Source organism: Pagrus major, chromosome 21 (genome assembly GCF_040436345.1).
Source record: "Pagrus major chromosome 21, Pma_NU_1.0".
NCBI classification, from domain to species: domain Eukaryota; kingdom Metazoa; phylum Chordata; class Actinopteri; order Spariformes; family Sparidae; genus Pagrus; species Pagrus major.
In genome coordinates, this window is record NC_133235.1 from 3500694 (window position 1) to 3521109 (window position 20416).

Below are 20416 nucleotides of genomic sequence, written 5' to 3' on the forward strand. Positions count from 1 at the left end.
ATTGATATCAACCTCGCTGTGTGCTGTTAACTCGCAGCAGAGTTAGCAGTAACTTTATATTAATGAAAAACAGAACATACTGAACATACCTACTGCTGCTACTTCACATTAAAAGCATTCAACTTTAATAGTATTTACAATGTTAATGCAAAAACATGAGGCTGATATCGGTCGTGCCAGAAAAATTTGTTTCACGATTCCCTTCATTTCCATTAGCTCTTGTTGCTCATATCTCACTTCCTGTCAGCACCCAGAGAACATGGTCTATCATTGCTGCTTAATCCATAGTTAATCAATAATCCAGTAATCTGGCCATGGCCCTGACTTCTCTACACAGAGACAAACAGATGAGCAGAGAGTGGGAGATTATTGCACTGATGATCTAAATGGATGGCCAACTTCAGAAAGTACATGCAGTAAGATAAAGAATGGGCTGAGCCGTGATCTCAACAGCCTTTGCATAAAGGGCTTGGTCAAAGACACAAACAATCTTTTTCAGGCCTAATTGTTGCATGATGACTGGTTAAGCACCTCGTTGACAGTAGCCATTTGTGTTGCCGGAGCATTGATGGTAGACAGGTAGCCTACATTGTTAGGGATAATCACCATTTCGTCATGAGTCAGGACATTGAAGCCTGTCCAGCTGCTGACTGACAGTCCTTCTTGTTGTGACAAGCGTGCAAGAACCCAAATAATGTTCTTTTTTCTGGCAACCTGAGTATTGGCTGCAATATTTACACCTGCACATTTGCTTTGTGGTGGCCCCACTCATTGTCCAGCATTGTAAGTAGGCAACATTGGTGCAGGTGCACTGATGCTCCGTTGCTTTGTTTTGGCAACAGTGGACTTGGGTTGGACAGGAACTTGGTCAAATTTATTTGCTTGCACAGCAATCCCATTAACTCTGTGAGATGTTCCTTTGCCATTGACAGTTTCTTCTAGGCGATCAATATTGTCCCAAGCTAAGGTAGTGAATATGCCAGGATGGATGTTAGCTGGCAAAGCTATTTCATTTTCTGATGATGAGAGTTTTTGAAGACACAAGGCTGTGTCAATCTCCTCCATCTGTGAGTAAGACAAGCAGTGACCAAGTCGGTTTAGGATGTTTATCAGCTCTACATTCCCTGTCAACGACTTGACACTAAATGGGAGAATGACATGCTTGGAAGGTTTGATTCTTCCACATGTTACCACGTATACCGTGTCTTGACCGAATGATTGCACAAGCCGCTGAACTCTCTGAGTTGCACGATGAAGATCATGAGAGCCTGTGAGTAAATAGCAAAGGAAGACACTGAGCGACTCTGGAATGGTAGGACATTCTACTTCTGGTTTAACATCAGGTGGCCAGGCTTGAGGAATATCCTTGTGCCATTAAGACGTTTCTTCAAAGTAAAGATACTGCGACACTTCCTGTGGTAGTAGATTGGTAGAATTTGTCCCTCAGGAATGACATTCACCATTTCTAAAATTGGTGCATGATTCCGCATCTGAGCTGCCCTGAGCAGAGTTTTCCAGGAGTCAATATCTTGAAGTGAAACCAGCTTCTCTCTATCATCAGAGCAGTGGATAATGCATTCCATTTTTGGTTGCTTTGGTTGTGGACTGTTAGAAACTAGAAACATATAATCAGAAACCATAAATCAAAATGAATCTTAACTAATGTCTTAACATGTAGCCTACATTAACAGCTTATTTAATGTAAAGTTGGTAGTTTTGATATATTTTCTAAACAGAAATACATAACCACCACTACTACTACTTACCTTAGTAGATGATTATATAACAACTATGGTCTGCGTCACAAACTATATTCAAAATGCACACGACTTGACATATGTATTGCTCACCATTAAATTGGTTCAAATGAGTGACATGACAAAATTAAACTAAAAACTAAACCTGAGTTATCTGTCAAAATGAATGATGAATGAAAACAACAGCAATTTAACTGGAAAAATGAGAAGAGAGGTACCATACAGTAATGGTATGATTAAGAAATACACAAACTATTTTAAACATACAACTGGTGCAGTCCAGAAGGAGTAAAGATGGTGTTTATGGAGTCCAGATGGAATAGAAGGTGCGGAGATATTTAATATAAGTGATTTAACATAAGGCTGAAAATCCCCTCAGAATGAAATAATATGGATAAATCATACATTTCCTGAATCCTTAGAGTCATGGCAGTATTCCAGTTTTTGTGTTTTGTGTCTCTGATGTTTCTTGATGCCACAGGACTAAAAAAAAACATGATTTAGGCGGAAATTGAAAAAAAAAAGCAAATTAAAAGTTTGAAGAGCTTCAGTGTCCACTGTACTTGTCATACATATTCACAAAAGGGCTTGAATGAAAGCTCTGTGTCCCCTTAAAAACGGTACCAAACACAATAATATAAAACATTGGAAAATGTCCTGAAAATGTGCCAATACCGAGATATGCACCAGTGTCTAAAAGGCATTTTTTCAATGGGGGAGGGTAACTTCAACAGCTGATAACACTAATTTAGCTGTGACTCAGGAAGGGTTATCATACCAAAATGTTAACTACAGACATGTATCTTTTCAAAAATGATGAGTAATGGAGGAAAGGATGCATCCTTATGTGAACTGGTCAGACCTTAAACTAACAACATTGCGCAGTCTTCACAGTACATGTTATTTGCTCGCTGCTTTGTAATAAGGCATAAATCATATGCTAAAGGTTTGGCTCTTTGTGTTTGTTTGTGTTCGAAAGAATAAAAAAGATCTTAGTGTGATGATCCTGGTTTTGTTATTCTGTTATTTCCTGTTTTATTTTGAAATTGTGCCCTCATGTGTCGTGTGTTGCTTTTCAGTTCCTCCGATTGTGTGATTTCCCTCCTTCCAGTGTTTTTCCGTTCCTTTCCCTCACCTGTCCTTTCCCCGCCTTACTCCACCTGCACCTCATCCTCTTGTTAGTGTGTGTATATAGTCTTTGTGCTCCCTCTTGTCTTTGTCGGATAATTCTATTTTCTCCTGTGTTTCTCTGTGTTTCAGCCCAGCATCCTCCAGTGTTCTCTTGCGTCTCTCCGTTTGACCTCATGGTATGTTCTATTTTTTTGTTCATTGTGTTTTCATTGATTTGTAATTTGCTTTTGTTATTACACTTTGTTTAAGCTCTTTTGTTGCTACTTTGGGTTTTTGATTTCAACTTTTGTTTATTAAAGCTCGCCTTAACTTCCTGAATCCTGTCAGCCCCAGGCCAAGTGGGTGGCAACTATGCTGGGCATGAAGACTCTCAGATTTTTTGTTAACAAAAAGATTTCCTCTAAACCCTGGCTGAGAGACAAGGTACCACCTTATTTCTTTGATTTTCTCCACAATCTCAAGTCTCAACCATCAGCTCCAGTGTCTGCTAGCCTCCCGTCAGCTCCAGTTTCAGCTAGCCACCAGACAGCTAGCCTCACATCAGCTCCAGTGTCAGCTAGCCACCAGGCTGCTAGCTTTCAGTCGGCTCCAGTGTCTACTAGCCTCTCGTCAGCTCCAGGGCCTGCTGGCCACCAGCTAGCTAGCCTTCCATCAGCTCCAGGGTCCGGTCCCCAGCCAGAGACTGTCGAGTGTCTCCGTTCAGAGGGACTCGCCTAGCCTACAAGGTGTCTCCCCCAACAAAGGGGGGTCTCCAACCATATCTGGGCTCCCTGACATCTGTCTCCCTGATCTGCTGTTCTCAGTCAGTGGTCAGGCCAACCGACTCCAGCGTTGCTACGTCAGCAGTCTGGCTAACCAACTCCAGCGCATGTTGCCCCATCGGCAGTCCAGCCGACGTCCACCAGTGGTTCCCAGCCTTCTGCTCGTCCTCCTCCGGATGGTTTCCGCCTTTGCCAGCGGCCTCCAGAGGATTTTCGCCTTTGCTGCAAGCCTCCGGCTAGGCCTCCAATGGGCCTCTGCCCCTCACCCCAACCACCTGGTCTCCCCCCGACCGACTCCTTTTATTTATGTTTTAATGATTACCTACAACAGGGAATGAGATTTAAAGGATGTCGAACATACCTGTGTTTGGGTCCACAGAGAAGTACGGGTGTCCTTGGCTGATGCTGTAGACCAGTTTTGCACTATTCCCATACATACTGTCATCAGCATCTGTAGCTGTCACCTGGATCACTGATGTACCTGAGATACACATTGACATGACGATTACTGACAAATATCACAAGATCTCTGTTATCCCTATAATGCTTTAAAGGGTAACTCCACTAATTTTACACATTATAGTGTGTATACAGGTCTTGGGAGTACTACTGCATACGTGAAAAAAGTAATACCCATGAGTTGTCTGGGGATGTCACTGGGGCAACCGTTAAGAGTGAAACTTCCAGTTCTCTGACGAACTATCATAGGCAACAAAGTATCAGAAAAATAATAATAAATATAGCCTTAGGCGGATATTTGGTGGGTTCAAGCTGTTTATGCTCAAAACACCCAATTGAACTAAAGCCGCAAGCGGCAGTAAGTGGATTTCAGCAAAATTTGCGGAAATTTCGTCTGCCAAGCTTTGATGTAAAACAATTGGGTACTTTTGGCGTCCCCTATGGTTTTGGCTCAAAATGCTTTGGTAGACCTATTGCCAACCTCAGCCTAAAGATATGTTTCACTTCTTGTATGGATTTCTTCCAGTTTATGATGGTGTAAACAATTTATTGTTTATTGGGTGATAGGCCATGCCCCCTTGCACCAATCAATATGGTATTACAGATTATGGTTAATAATCATAACCAGGGCGCCCATTAGCTCAGTTGGTAAAGCGGGCGTCCCATGTACAGAGGCTTTGTCCTCGCTGCAGCAGTCCGACCTATCAATAAAGCCATACAAAAATAAATAATAAATTAAAAAAACAAATTAATAAAATAAAAAACAATTACAACCAGACTATGCAAACCGATTTTGGTATTTGTGGTGCCCCCTATGGGTTGTGCTACAAATAGTTGTAAATAACACAGTAGACCTATTACTAATCTCAGCCTGAACATATGTACAAAGTTTGATGATGATTGGCTAAATGGTAAGTTATGGCCAATTTATTCTAAGCCCTGCCTTTTGCGAAGATATATTAGATTATTAGATATATTTTGATTGATAGTGGCCATGCTTTTTGACTGATCTTGCTCATTTGTAATAGAACTGTGTGTCTCTGCCCCACAATGCTGTATACCAAATTTGATGTTGAGTCAAAATTGAAAGAGAAGATGACAGTGTTTTTGACCTCATGCTAATTAACACAAATCCAATATGGCAGACCTATATGCTCCAAGACAATTTTTTGTAGAGTCCTATCACTTGGTGAAATCACTCTGTCAAATTTCAAGTCAGTTGTACTTACTGTGTTTCTTTGGCAAATGTTTCCGTAATCCAATTTTATTTTTGTTAATTATAGCAGCACCATGTGGCAGCTCATTCCAGCTCACGGCAATTTGAGCCACGGCACGAGACAAATAATAATAAATATAGCTGCAAACCATTTCTGGGGTTCAAGCCTTCTTTGTTCTAGAAGCTCAATCAGCCGAAATTCAGCCGTGAGCAGCAATGAGCGAGATTTGTCATAATTTGTGAAAATCTGTCCACCAGGTTCTGAGGTGGAAAAATGTGGTATTTGTGGGGCCTTGGTAGACTTATTCCCAACCTCAGCCTGAAGGTATGTTTTAATTTTTTAATTGTTATGATGGTGTTACCAAGTCAGCTTGAAGATGTTTAAATTTTTGTGGCTGTGAGGCCACATTTATGTTTCAGTTTTTATGCAGGTGAAACCACTTTTTCAATTTTTGCATGAAAAACCACTCCCACTTACACCAATCTAAATGGCACTTCAGACTTTGGTTAATACTTACCCCCAGATTATGTATACCAAAGATTCTAAGATTCATGATTTTGGTATTTTTGGCAACCCCAATGTGTTGTGCTAGACTTTCTTTTGTAGATCTATTCCCAACCTTCCCAATATCTACCAAGTTTCATGATGATGTTTTGACTAATGGGTCATGAGTTATGGCCAATTTATCTTAAGCCACAATTTTTGCTGAGACATTTTGATTGATAGTTGCCATATTATTTGACCCATCTTTCTCATTTATAATAGAATTGTGTATCTATGTCCGACAATGCTGTATCCCAAATTTGGTGTTGATTGAGTCAAATTTGAAAAAGCAGATTCACCTTGGTCTTTTTAACCTTATGCTAATTAGCACGAATCCAACATGGCCAACCTATATGCGCCAATGGGATTTTTTGTAGAGCACCTTCACCTGGACTGAAGTAATGCACATCATTTCCAATTACTGTGCCAAGTTTCATGTTTCTAGCTCATTCGAGCTCACGGCAATTTGAGCCATGGCATAAGACAAATAATTATAATGATAATAATAATAAACTGGCACAATTTCAAAAGGGGTTCTGCCCTTTGGGCTTGAATCCTAACAACAATAATAATAATAATAAATCGACACAATTCCAATAGGGTTCTGGCCTTCGGGCTTGAACACCAGTAAAATGGCGACATGCTCATTATGCAAGGCTGTAATTTTGAGGGGTGGTGTAAGTGTTGCCAATTTCAACACCAGCAAACTTAAATAAAGCATTTAAAGACGCATCACGTGAAAAAGCACGACAAAACTGCTCTCCCCAAACTTTATTAGACAGTGAGGCAACACATTTCATGTAGGCTGAAAGACGTACAGGCAATCAGCTATATTACTGTCATTTGAACCTCCAAAGTGTGCCCCATGTCTTTGCTGAGTCTGCACACTGGGTGGACACAGTATCACCATCAACATTGGCCCTTCAAAGTGCGAAAACAAGTACTGTGAGTAAGTTTTACGGGAATTATTTATTCCTAGATTTATCTAGGTTATATGGAAGAATTATCCTATCTTTATTCAAGAGCGTAGATTTTCAGTTTGAGAGCATGATTTCATTCCTTTTCAGTGACACAGCTCCTTCTCGTGCTCAGATTTATTCTCCTCATGCTCACATTTTGTGCTCGCACTGAGATGTTTGCTGTTTTCTTTCAAAATGTGTGCTTGAACTCAAAAATCACATGCTTGTGCTCACACATCTTCTTCTTGCACACAAAAATTTTGCTTGCATTCAAATATGTCCTGTGCTCGCTCAGATCTAAAGTCTGCGCGCTCAGATCTAATGTGCACACACTCAGAACAAGCACCTCCTCTCCGGTTGAGGAGTCTGCTCAGACTCAAGGCTGTCCCTCCCTGCGCTCAAAATATTGTGTTTCACCAGCCAATAGGGAGACAGCTAGAGTGTGGACCAATCAAATGACGGATGCCGCCTTGGGTGCGTTCCTTCGCACTTTTTTTGAGCGCTCCGTAGGGGCGGGTATATGGTCTGTTTGTAAAACTGCTTCTCTCAAAATACACCAATTTACCATATTAGCCAGCTATTTGAATTTGATTTGAAATTGAATTGTCACCTATTTAAGACGCCAGCATATTTATGTATAATTAATCTTAAGTAATCCTAAAAAGAGTTATCATAGTTTAGATTTTTTTCATTTTAATATTAGTGGACATATGTTATATAGTATAAATACTCACAACAGCGTAGGAATGTTACAATAGTCGAGTGGTTAAGTACAATGTTAGGTGTTGCATTTTAAACCACACAGAGATGCCGCATTATCGCCGCAGCGGAGGTTCGGAGGCGGAGGTGTGGGCGTTGTAGGCACCAGATTTTTGAAAAGGAATAAAAGAGGTGATAGCTCTGGTTCTGCTTTATCAATTTTGATCAATTATTATCAAACTGTTTATAATGACTCCAATGGTGTGCCTACATTACCCAAAATGCAATTTAGCCTCTGAGGGACATCACTACAGACAAGTTAACAGATTACATGCAGCTTCCTCTGGACCTACAACGGCACACGTAATGTGTAAAATTGGTGAAGTTACCCTTTACTGATAAATAAAATAAATAAAAAATAAATAAAAAATAATAATGATTTGAACGGTCAAGGTTGGATGAAATTATCCAGAAAGAACAATCAAACTGTCCTAACTCTCTTCCTGTAATGACAGAGTCTCATGAGAGCTGTCCTTACCGATGTCAGACCTCTCTGGTACACTGCCGGCATAAACTTCTTGGCTGAACTGAGGCTCATTATCGTTGATGTCATGGAGTTTGACGGTGAACTCGGTCTCGGGCTCCAGCTTATGACCTGTCCTTTTGTTAACCACTGTGGCTTTTAGGATATAAAAAGCCTTCTCCTCACGATCCAGGCGGCGAGTGGCGTGCAGGTCACCGTTATTCTCATCAATGACAAAGATGGTGCCGGCCCCCTCACCCGACAGAACGTACTTGACTAAGCCATTGCCATGATCCTGGTCTGACTGGAGCTGCAGATGGACAAACAAATAAAGACATTTAATAATCATCCTCTAAATGACAGTTACATAACATACTTAAGTAACAGAGGGTTTCACATACCATATTTCAACACCATTATAACAAAAACTTGTTATATTCTTGCACTTACTCTATTTTCTATTTGTTAAAAAATATTAACAACATTTATAGAAATTTATACAGCCCACATTTTCCACTACAGCATATTGTTAAGGTAGGGTTACACCCCAGTCTTTAAAGTGATCGCTGTTATCCAATGTTCTTTATTGATTTGGAATTAACTGTGCCCATTTGCTATTAATTTAGTTAATTTTTTGGAAAAAAGAAAATCTGGGTTTTTGAGAGTCAAGTCACAATTTTATGAGTCAGTAATATGAGAAAAAATAACCATCTTTTTATTTCCTGGCCATTACTATTGTCTGAAGTGGGGTGACATTGTTAAAGTCCAGCAAAACCTCTTTAGGGGGAGGCGATGGTGGTTTGCTTTCTCATTTACAATTGAAAGTTAACCTTGGTTGCTTTGAACCATGTCTGTGATCTTTTCCTAACTTTAAAGGATATGTCTGGTAGTTGATTCTTGAAACTTCAGCAAAAACATGTCCCATGAAGAAAAGTGCTCCATTTAAAATGAATAACATTTTCTTGTTTAAAATAATCATAGTTGATAATCTGTGGGTCTTTTGCACAAGTGTAACATTTTTACATATGTTTGTATATAATTGTATAATTTAGGATTAGATGTCAGCCCAGTACCCACAAAACCAGTTGTCCCAAAACAAGAGAATAACATTTCAATTTGATAAAAAAAAAAACCCTGAAAAATCACAGAAAATATAAGTATAATATAATATCTGGTATAATATTCCAGATGAAAGAGTTGAATGTAAAACAAATATAAAACTAAAAGCAGTGAATTTTCAATGATATTTATTCTTCTTTTGTGTTAAGTCAAAATGTGTCTCTAGTTTCATGTCACCATCGACTATTTATGAAAAAGCAATAAAATCAGCCACCCACAGGTCAACTACATTCCTGAGGACCTCCTTTCCACCCTTGATGCAACAGGGTCAAAAAACTGCTATAACTTTGGTATTATTTTTCTTTATTTTTTATTATCATTTTTTACATATTTATTGATGTGTCTACTGTCATAAACGTGACATGTCAACACTGTCTCTTTTGCATAGAAAGGATTATTTTAAATAAACAGCAAACTGAAAGCAGCAAGCAAACAGAAAGAAAAAAGATGGCTCCTGTTTCTTCGGAAAACGTGTGTTTTTGTCACCACCGTCAAATGTCACAACTGTCAGATTGACTGTCTGATGGTGGTGACACTTAGTTTGACGGTGTTGACAAAAACATCCAAAAACAGTTGGCTGCTGTGACAACGAAATTTCCCCATTTGCGGGACAAATAACGGAATTCTGATTCTGAATTCTGATTCTGATCCAAATCATCCCTAAATGGGGCCTTGAATATAATTTAGGGCCACAATAAACAGCGATATGGCTTGTAATGTTTTATTTATAAGAAAGGAAGTTACCGCAAGACAGTAGCTATCTGTAGAGGGGTGATGTAAAAGAAGAAGAGAATACCAAAAATGGTATGTGATTGGATCACATCAGCAGCAAAGCCGTCAACATGTTGATGTTCCAACATGGGTCAAACCACGCCCATGCTCTTCTGCAACTGCCATTCCAAAATGTAATCAAAGTAATATAATGTAAATGAAAAGCAATGACTGTCCAGCTTACAATATACAGTAAGTCCATGGTTTTGGTTAATAGTCTGAAAGGATTCAGAGTTACTCTGATAAACATAATGATTAAAATCCTTTATGAAATCATGAATAAACCAACATGATTCAAGTCAAAGAGTCCATATCAGGGTATTAATGCCCTGATGAAGGGCATGAATAGATTTAGGGCATCAAAGCATTGATTTACCATATGTTGTTAATAATTACAAAAGGATAAAATGTGCCTGAAAAATTATTTATAGTATCAAATTGTTGTATAAAGTTATTAATCAATGCAACATTGACTCGAGTGGTGAAATTGTTGTTACTGTTTGTTGCAAATAGGCCTCAGTCACCACAAACAGTTCCATGTAAACACCGTCAGGTCTGAGTCACCACCGTCAAATGGACATCTTTTTCATTTAAAATGAATTTGTTCACAATCTGTTCCTCAAATGTAGTTGATTTATTAAAGTAATTCTCTCTTTAAAATGAAAAATGTTGTTTATATGTCCAAAATTCTTAGACATATACATCTTATATTTAATGCTATATATATTATAAAAGTTGCATGACGTAAGAGTTTCTAAAGGAGTACATGTGAAGTAGTATAAAAATCAATAAAAGTAAATATTTAACATTTAATAGAATATATGATCACTTATGGTATAGATATGTATGGTAAGTGTAAGTATGTAAGCCTAAATAAATAGGAATAATTAGCTTTTTATGGTGTCTGGCGTTGTCGACAAAAACTAAGTAATAACTGGAAAAGGCATATTTAATCAAAAAAGAGGTTGCACCAAAATCCTGCATGATTGCAGAGCCGTGCTCTATCAACATATAACTTTAATACTTAATCGTTTTTTCATTTCAAAACCTGTATCCAATTTCGCAAGAATCAGTGTGGTAATATTCTTTTACTGTCTATTAGTAAATCCCATGTGTGGACCCAAACCAACAGTGAATTCTTATTATTCTGTGTGTATCTCAGTCTGATATATCCACTTCCTCTGTACCATAGACCTCTACTGTTGTCTAAAACTTTTGAAAACACATCAGTGAGCCACACTGTTGCACTGGGTGACATGTTTCTTCATTACCATGAAAACATACACTGAAGTTTATTTTGACTCACTCCCACATACACCATCCTGCTGCCCCAAATATTTACTAATCCGCTGCTGAAAATAGTCAACAAATGTACAGTTTCTTCCTGTGTGAGTAACATTTGTTAAAAATGACAGACCAGCTGTTTTAGGAAAGGGCTAACCCTTAAAAAAAATCAAGCTATACATCTGTACATTTTGAGAGATTATTTTTTCTGTAGGACCCTTTGGGCTTGGGCTTGGGAGCCACAGATAGAAAAGGGAAGACAAAAGCAATTAAGCCTAACAAATTGTTGTTTTTTGTTACTAATGGATTTTTTTACATTAACATGCAATGTTTAGCCTTATCCTCTTGCCGATAGGGCTGTCGGATTGGAAAGCACTCATTTGTGTCAATTTGAGAGGCTTAATGATTAAGTATTTTGGCATTTAATTTGAAGGACATATTGAACTAAAGAGTGGTCTAGACCTGCTCAATTGAAAATTGTCAAGAGATAACTGTTTTGTTTGGCACTATATAAATGAAATTGACTTGACTTGTTGATTGTGAAATAATGTGTCTTGAAGTCCCACTCCAGTGTATTTTGGCATTTTTATGCCCTTTCCTTGTCCTTTCCTTGCCCGTGAAAAACCTCTTCAGCTCCTCAATGCCCAAGAAAACCTTAGGCTCTATTTTACACTCTGAGCAAGGTGGTGCACAGCATAACACAAGTGTCATTGCTAGTTTCAGACCGACGCAGTTGTCATTTTCACGCCTAGCGCCCACGTTGTGTAAATTAACAAATGTACTTGTGCCCACCTGGGCATGCTGGTCTTAATGTGAGGTATGGTCAGGCGCACTGCTATTTAAACGAGGTATTACTCAGACAGTAAGATGCGCCTACAGAGGCTGATTCACACCGTGCATATGCTCTGATTTTATGATTTGAGAGGCCGCTTTCAGTGATTTTAAACATTTCCATGAAAACAGTCATGTACTGTAACAAATATTTTGGCGCATTTAATCAGCAATACTAAAAGCTGAGGAGGAAACTCTCCAAAGGAATAAGTCAGGAGTTTCTACCCATATTGTTTCTGCTTGCTGGAGGATCACTGCAGGTAATGTCATTAAAATGTTCCTCATTAAGAATGTATTTCTCTCATACCACCTTATTGATCAGGATAATACTTTTTATGACCTGTCCTGCCTGATCCACGGACTGAGAATTGTGCACACACGGAAGGATGTGCAGTAGCACTCCTCCTCCTTCTTGGTTGAATATCAGTGTATTTTTTCATATGCAGTTGATGGGACAGATGATTGTGAAATGGTGGGGCAGAGGGTCCAGCAGCCGAGGATCACATCCCTTTCCTTACCGAAGACGAATGCCACTGGTTAATATGTGTAACGCACTGGTGCACCTGGCTCTTAAAGGGACGACACTCGGATTGGTTTAATTTGTGATCCGCCCAAAGCACACCCATGACTAATTCAGAGTTTAAATACAACCTCTTTGCGCCATGTGTCGCACTTTTCGCCCAGATTGTCCATCGTTTAACTAGCAAAATGGACTTGGACAAACCTTAAACGCATTTGCGCTTTAGACCATCTGCTACAGACCATCTAAATAGGGCTCCTTATGTTAGAGTGACCGCTATCGCTGTTCATGCTAATATCCATGCTAATGCTATCAATACTAGTATCCATGCTAATGCTGATGATGTTGATCTTGCTAGAATGGCAATCTGGTTGCCATTGCAATGTATTACATCCACACCTCTGTTGTCCATTTAAAAAAGAATGTTAACCATTATAAAGGAAGTAACACTGGCTGGACTGGGGCTGTAAACACTGACCTGTACCGTATATTTAATCTCAATTGATCATATATGTTATACATCTACTACGACCCTGAGCAGTTTGACAGCTGTCTACGTCTTTAGTGGAGTGAAATTAATCAATGCAATGAGTGAATGCATGCATGTACAGTGCTACTCTGTGCCAGTGAAGCACATGTAATTCTACATCTCTACTACAGACGTGGTGTTTTAGCCCTGTCATGTTTACTTTAGTTGGTTTAACTTTTAACTGAATAAAGTTTCCTTCTGCCTTGTGTATGAAAAGAGCTTTTTGATTGTACATGGGTGTAGAGAGAAAGAGGACAGACAGGCCAATGGCTGACGGTGACAGGTTTGTATAAGAAAGAAGCAAAGACAAGCAAAGACAGAAACACCATGAGTCAGCTCAAGACTCAGAAACAACAGAGGAATCTTCTGAAGGTAAAAAGCCCAGCTGAAAAATGAAGAGAGCGGAGCAGAAAGCCAGAGTTTGTGTTGTGCCTGAAGGACTAAACATCTATCGGAACTGCCGTGAGATCTGCTGCTTTCACTCTGATATCTGCAGCAATAACCTGGCTTGCTCTCTCTTGCCTCTTGTCTTTGTCTGCATCTCTCTACCACAGGTGACTTGCTGTTCACCTTTCATCCCTTCATCCATGCTTTACTCCTTCAGGCCAGGTGTTAGGGTGAAGCCTTTGATTGTGTGTGTGTGTGTGGATTCTGAATTCCATGTTGATTAAATTATACAGAAGTATACCTACTGTATGTTTTAGGCTCCTATTTTTTTCTTATTATTATTGTCCTAGCCTGACTGGTCCTGCATGTAACAGATTGTTGAGAATTTGGAGACCCAGAGTTGTGAGTGTGATGCACTGTATGCTGTGAAACTGTATTGCTGTTAAAATAGTGCACAAGGTGTTGGCATGGACCCATTTTGTTGCTCTTTGATGGACATCCTTATTGGACACCCCAAACCAACCTACTGTGGTGCAGATTGGGCAAACCCTACATTGTTTAACATACATGTAACCCTAATCTTGAAAACGGTTAAATTAAGGGATAAATTCACCCATGAAAAGTCAGTCATTATCTATTCATTGTCATACCGATGAAAAATAGGATTAAGTTTCCACAAAACATTTCTGGAGCTTCACAGCAAAACAGCTATGCAACATTCTCCTTAACAACTGCAGTAGCAGGGGACTTGTTTTAATTTTTTATTTTTTTTGTTTAAAAAGGGACCAAACCCCCCCCCCCCCATAAAATGACACCATAAAGCTTGTCTGGAATAAACCAAGTATCTAGAACCTGAATTAATTTGAAAAGATGTTATTTACACCCTCGGCTTGTGGTCAAGCTCATGCACCCACTTCAATTGGGGAGCTTCTGGAAACTTGGATTAGACCAGGTGAGCTGTATGGAGCCATTTTATGTTTTGTTTTTTTTTTCCTTTGGTTAATGTTTTTTTACATTTGAAAAAAGGGGACACATCTGCCTAAGTTGTTTAGGAGAATACTGCAACACTGTTTTGCTCTGAAGTTCTAGAAATGTTTTGTGGACCAAGACACTTTTCATTGGCATGGGGTTGAGTAGATAATGACTGAATTTTCATTTTTGGGCAATATCTTTTAAGCCTTTTCGGGTACCCTGATTGTTTGTTTAGTATATATTATTTCATAGACAGAGCGGAAAACTTGGGGAAATGCAGCAAAAACATGAAAGCAGAGCTCCAAACTGTCAGCAGTCTGAATACCAGAGACTGAAGCTCTAAGATCAGCTGGCCTGCTGGCTGATTCCCCTCCATTTTACAAGCATCAAATTTTCTGCTCTAAAAGGCAGAACATATAATGTATCTCTGACAAGACCAGCTGTAGTTGCTTGGGTAGGCTAATTATCATTTCAAATAATCTGATTATGATTGTTACGACAGTATACTGGTTGTAAATTATTTTTCTGTTGTAAAGTTAGCATGCAACAATGGCATGAATTGCAGTGATATAATACTTGTTAGCAGCTCTGTGATTTCATCGGTAGGTAACAAAATTACCTGAAAGTCAGACGATTACTGAGGTCCTCTGGGAACCCTGCACCAATGTTAAAAACACCACTAATTTAAGTGTATGTAAGCCAATGTTAACTTACTGACATTTGCAGCCATAATGGCCGCTGTTCAGCAAAAGTTATCAAAGCTACCTATAAGCAACTTTTCTCGGGGACTACGAACCTTTGGAGGAACTCACTGTGTTCTAAAGTAACTTCTTGGAACATTTTTTTTACTCGTGATGAAGCACATACTTGCCTTCCACATTTGTACTTTGCACTTTTATATTTCTGCAGATAAATATAGAGTTTGGAACCAAATGTGTGTTTTGTAAATCTGAAAACAATGACAAAAACTCCCAAACACTGTCTCGCTTACTGCTGAAATAAATATTGATTCACACTGGTACAGAGCCGATGAAGGGTAGACAGAAATGTTGATTTAAAACTATTTCAGCAGTAAGTGAGACAATGTGAGTTCTTCTAGTTCTTAAAGCTGGAGTGTGTAAGTCATTTTAGGCATCATTTGGTCAAAAATCAATAATAACCTTTCAGCATATTGTAATTCACAGTGTTATGACAGAATACTGGACTTCTGTGTCTCTTCTTGGCTCTGTATTCAGGCTTTAAAAAATCAGTGCCGTGACGGCAGTGTTCAGCCAATCACAGTTCATTTTACAGAGCAAGCTGTTTTGGGCGTTTCTATTGGTTGCTCGACCAAAGTCGATGCGCATTCACGTTCCGTGAAGGTGCAATGGCGGACGTCCCAGCAGGAAAAGCCGCTATCCCGGCATTACCAACAAAAGTGTACACAGCTAAGCAAGCCAAAAAAAGGATGACCGATGCAGAGAAACGAGAGTCTAAGAGGGAGAGTGACAATAGACGGAATAAATCGTGGACATTGGACAAGCATATTCGAGGTGGAGAGAGCTTAGCGATAGCATTGGGCTGAAGTTGGATACTGAGCTTGCTGTTCTTCTCCTGGACAGGTGAGCCTCCAATGTAAGTTTTACATAGCTGATAATCTAAAGGTGTGGTAGTGATTGGCTGTGTAGTTGAAATGACCGTGAATCTAATAAAGCAGGCGGTTTGTGGTCACAATTGACGAGTAATGTTGTGAGTTGATTAGCTTTATGCTAACCGTAGCCAAAGGCTCACGACAGCAAGCAAGTCAGAGCCAAAGTCAACGTCAAATGTATTGTCAATACCGTTATATATACACGACATACAGAGGACGTGAAAGCGTAAAAGTTGGCAGCTATGTGACAGAAAAGTTCCGACGTGAGTATTCCAAGCGCTACAGTCGCGCGCGTCCACGAGAGTGGAAAGTGAAAGTGTGGAGCTACGGAGTCAAAACAGGCAGGGGAGGGGGGAGCGCAGTTGTTTCCATCCCAGTCTCATGCGTTTTTCACATATTCTACAAACTCCAGCTTTAAGTTGCACATTTGTTCTGGTAAATCTAAAAGCCTAAAACAACTTAACTGAACAACTTAATTGTGTTCAATGTTATCAGGTAATAAAGGGTAGTCATTAAGGGCTTAAACTCTATGATTAGTATATACTGCTAAATGTAAAAAGGCATGTAATGCTAATACTTGTGTGACTATACAATGCCCTGAGAAAAATAGTGGCTGTCAGTTTCACCTTTACACACCAGTAAGCTCAGGATTTCCAACAGGAATCCTGCAATGACCGTTTCTTATTTTAACTTATGCTCTATAGGTTAAAATAAGCAACGGTCATTGCAGAATGAATTACAGGTGATGTCTTTAATAGGATAAAAAAACTGAGTTATGTAGCTGTAACTTCTTCACAGAGGTTCTGGCTAACACACCATGCTACCCTCATGGAATGATGTGTACAAAAAAAAGCCTTCACTTTTTAGTACATCAGCTGACAAATGTGCCTAGTCTTTGCAGGTCTTTAGACCACGGTGGAAAAACAACCTTGTCTAGTAAATAGCCACGTCTTTCAAACAGTAACACAGGTATTCTCTTCTGAACTTGTAGCCCTGAAAGAACCCCGATGACTGACTGTGGTTAGTAAAATGTGTGTAGTTACCCTTTAAATGAAGAAGGATTGTTGATGGTAATGAAGGTAGATTTTAGTAACAGTGGTCATGAAGCCTTCTTCTAAAGCATTACAGTCTTATGTGAATGGAGTGTTATAACTGCATGTATAAGACAAACACCGGAATGTTGCACCACACTGAATTAAAATGATTCCTCTGGTGGAGAATAATGATTTTCATATACCTTTAGTCTCTGGTTAGGCTGGACATGCAGTTGCAGTGGATGATGGATGATTCTTGGAACAACTAAACCATCCTTAACAATATTTTGCCATTTTGCACAACTGTGATGAGACTGGGGGGATAATTAGACTATTCCACACTAGCACCACTTTTCAAAGACAGCAAAATGCTTTTTCTTTTCCTCAGGGTCTTCCTGGCTCACTGCTGATAACTCCCAACTTAAACACATGCACGCATGCATGCACGCATGCATGGACACACACAAAGACACACAAAAGACAACATTGCATTAAGTGTGGAGGGATGGGTCACACTTCATCTGCCTGCTCGTGGTGTATAAAACAGAATAATTTTGTCACTGAGGCCACAGAGCAATAAAACCAGATGCTGTGTTCACTGTTGGTGTCACTGAGTCAAATATATAGATCATCTCCTGACCTGTGACTGTATTTCATGTCTCTTGCCGTTTTTCCTTCTCTACCTTTAAAAGGGATCATTTTGGAGTTATTATTTCCTGCGCCTGTGAGCCAAAATAATTGTTTAACAGAAAAGATGCAGTATTAATACAGCACACATGCAGGGTGACCTTCATAAGAAAACTGTATGTGATTTCAACACATCAGTGAGAATGAGCAGTAAGGACAAACACGATGTCACTGATCTTACTCAAGTACATATAGTCACATAATGTGTTTTCTCTCTTCTTCCTTCTCTTCATTTCTTTCTCTGTTGGTCTAGTTCTTACAGTGCCTTAAAGTCCATAAAGGGTAAATCCACCCAAATGAAAAAAAAAATTCTTGCAGCCTAGTCAAGATTTTAAGATTCCTTCCTGTGAGACCTCTTCTGCCACTCTAAAACAATAGATGTCAATAGAATTTTAATTTGTTTAAATTCACAGTATTGTCCTGCATGATCTCCTCTTGATCATATTCTAATAACAGCCCATTCTCATGAAAAAAATGACCATACCGGCTGACTGTTGTTGGAACCCACAGATGAAGTCGTTCATTGTGGATTTCAAAATGGACTCTGAACTGAACTCAGTGTCCCAGAATTCCCGAGACTTCACACCTAGGTGTAAAGACTGCCAAGAGACCCAGCTTTGAGCTACTATTGGTCAGGGTGACAGATTCCCCACTGACCAGATAGTCAAAACTCTAGCTCCTTCCTTTGTTCTCGCTCACCTCCACCTCTCTCCCCACGGGGCTGCGTGCCCTCAAGCTCTCTTCCCCTGGATTCTTCTCCTAACAGCTGCTGAGAGTTGCCAGCTGCATTTCCAGGAGGCCCAAAGAACTTCTCCTCACAGCAGCGATGCAAGGTCCTGCTAGTATTCCAGCTTAGTTAGCGCCAGCAGCTGCAACGCTAAGCTTACCAGATAACTACACAATCCAAGGAACACGAAGCAAGTTAGCACCAAGCTGCTATCCTTACAAAGGAAAGGAGCGACCAGTTTCCTCCGCCTGCGGTCTTTCATCAGACCTTGCACAGCAAGAACAGCATTGTTCAACATTGGAATTACAACTTTCTCCTGCTTCGCTCATCAGCCAAGGAACCACTAGCACCTTTTCTCCAAAGACTGGTAACGTTGAACTGGGCCTAGATAGCACACAGCATAGCATAGCATGACTAAGCACAGGACCTTTTTTTTTTAACTCCGGTTGATGTAATGCACATGTGTACAATCTATGTGTTTGTTTACTGTTTGGGTGTTATTGTGATCTCTGTGTAGTCAGGTTATTGGTAGTTTGCTTTGCTACATGGCTAATTTAATGTAGTTGAATTATGCTTCACACAGACTCAGGGTCTTTGCATGCAACTAACCATCTTCTATTACGTGGCATCACATCACATGCACACACACTCCTTCAGCCTGGAGCATATCACACCCACATGTGATATCAGTGAGCACATGATGTGAGCACCACCACTGTTTCTTTGTTCTCTCCTATCAATGAAACAAGTTGTGTATCCACCATCTTGGACCTGAGTGCAACCCTTCGATCAGCCAGCTCGTAGTCCCTTTTGAGCAGCCATTTTGTTTGTAGTCTTCCTTTGTCCATGCTGTGCAGCGTGGTACTTACTTTTTAGATTGTGTTTTCATTTTGTGATAAATAAAAGACTTTTGAACCTTCATGCTGTCTATTTAATATTGTACAAGAGTGAATGTTGCCAACTTCTACTCTGTCAAGGACTCCAAAAGCCTTTGACCATTACTAGCTGTTATGGTAATTTTGGTTGTAGTTATTAAGTTAATTATTAATCATCAAGTCACCAACTGACAGTTAAGTACAATTAAGTATAATAATTATCCCTAATAATCATTAATTATTATTGACAATCAAATTTAACCTAAAATTCCCTATTAATGTTGCATGAAGCACAACACTGTGAAAACAGCTTATAACAACCCATATTGGTGTTAGGCAGCGACCTCTCGTGGCTGTAGTCATTATTACGCCGGCAAAGGAGGAAGTGGGTGCTGTAGTATTAAGAGCAACACAATCTGCATTGGAAGGAGGACCTGGTGGACAGTTTGGTTTCACACTGGACATAAATATCGGTTTCCTGGGTAAAAGTCCTATTCTTATTTAACCAAAGTCAATGGTGGGTCATTTAAACTTTTAAATTAAGTAATTAACTTATTTTAAGCTAAACCACAGTGTTTTCCTAAACCCAACTGTGAAGTTTCTTTGCCTTAACCTAAATAATAAAACACAGGTCTGGTTCACCTGTCACTGGTATGCTGCAACAGTCATGTTGTTTTGGGAACAGTGATATATATCGTGGGATTCACTGGCAAGTGACTAATTCAGTCTTTTAGGAATGAGAATGTGTTGTCCAGACACAATGTTCACCTGTTTTTTTAATCTCTCTGTATATATGTATATGTTTAATAATATTTTCTGATTGTCTACAGTGGTGCAGATGTTTCTTTTTTCCTCCAAATCGAGAGAATTTCAGCTGATTTCCAGTCAAAGTCTGTGTCAGCACACCCTCCATAGCCAACTGGAGTGCTCCAGTTAGCATATTCAGTTTTCCTCAAAACCAGTATGGCTCATCCAGGTTTCTGAAAACAGGATATGTACAT

At 39.5% G+C, this 20416-nt stretch overlaps 1 protein-coding gene across 1 annotated transcript in view; it reads right to left on the reverse strand.

Moving 5' to 3' along the window:
- Positions 1-20416, reverse strand: part of LOC141017307 (cadherin-6-like) — a 103081-nt gene that overhangs the window by 64352 nt on the left and 18313 nt on the right. The window contains exons 2-3 of the mRNA XM_073491977.1: positions 8065-8359; positions 4011-4130 (exon numbers count right to left, since the gene is read on the reverse strand). Coding sequence (XP_073348078.1) covers positions 4011-4130; positions 8065-8359 — 415 coding nt within the window. The remainder of the gene's footprint in view (positions 1-4010; positions 4131-8064; positions 8360-20416) is intronic.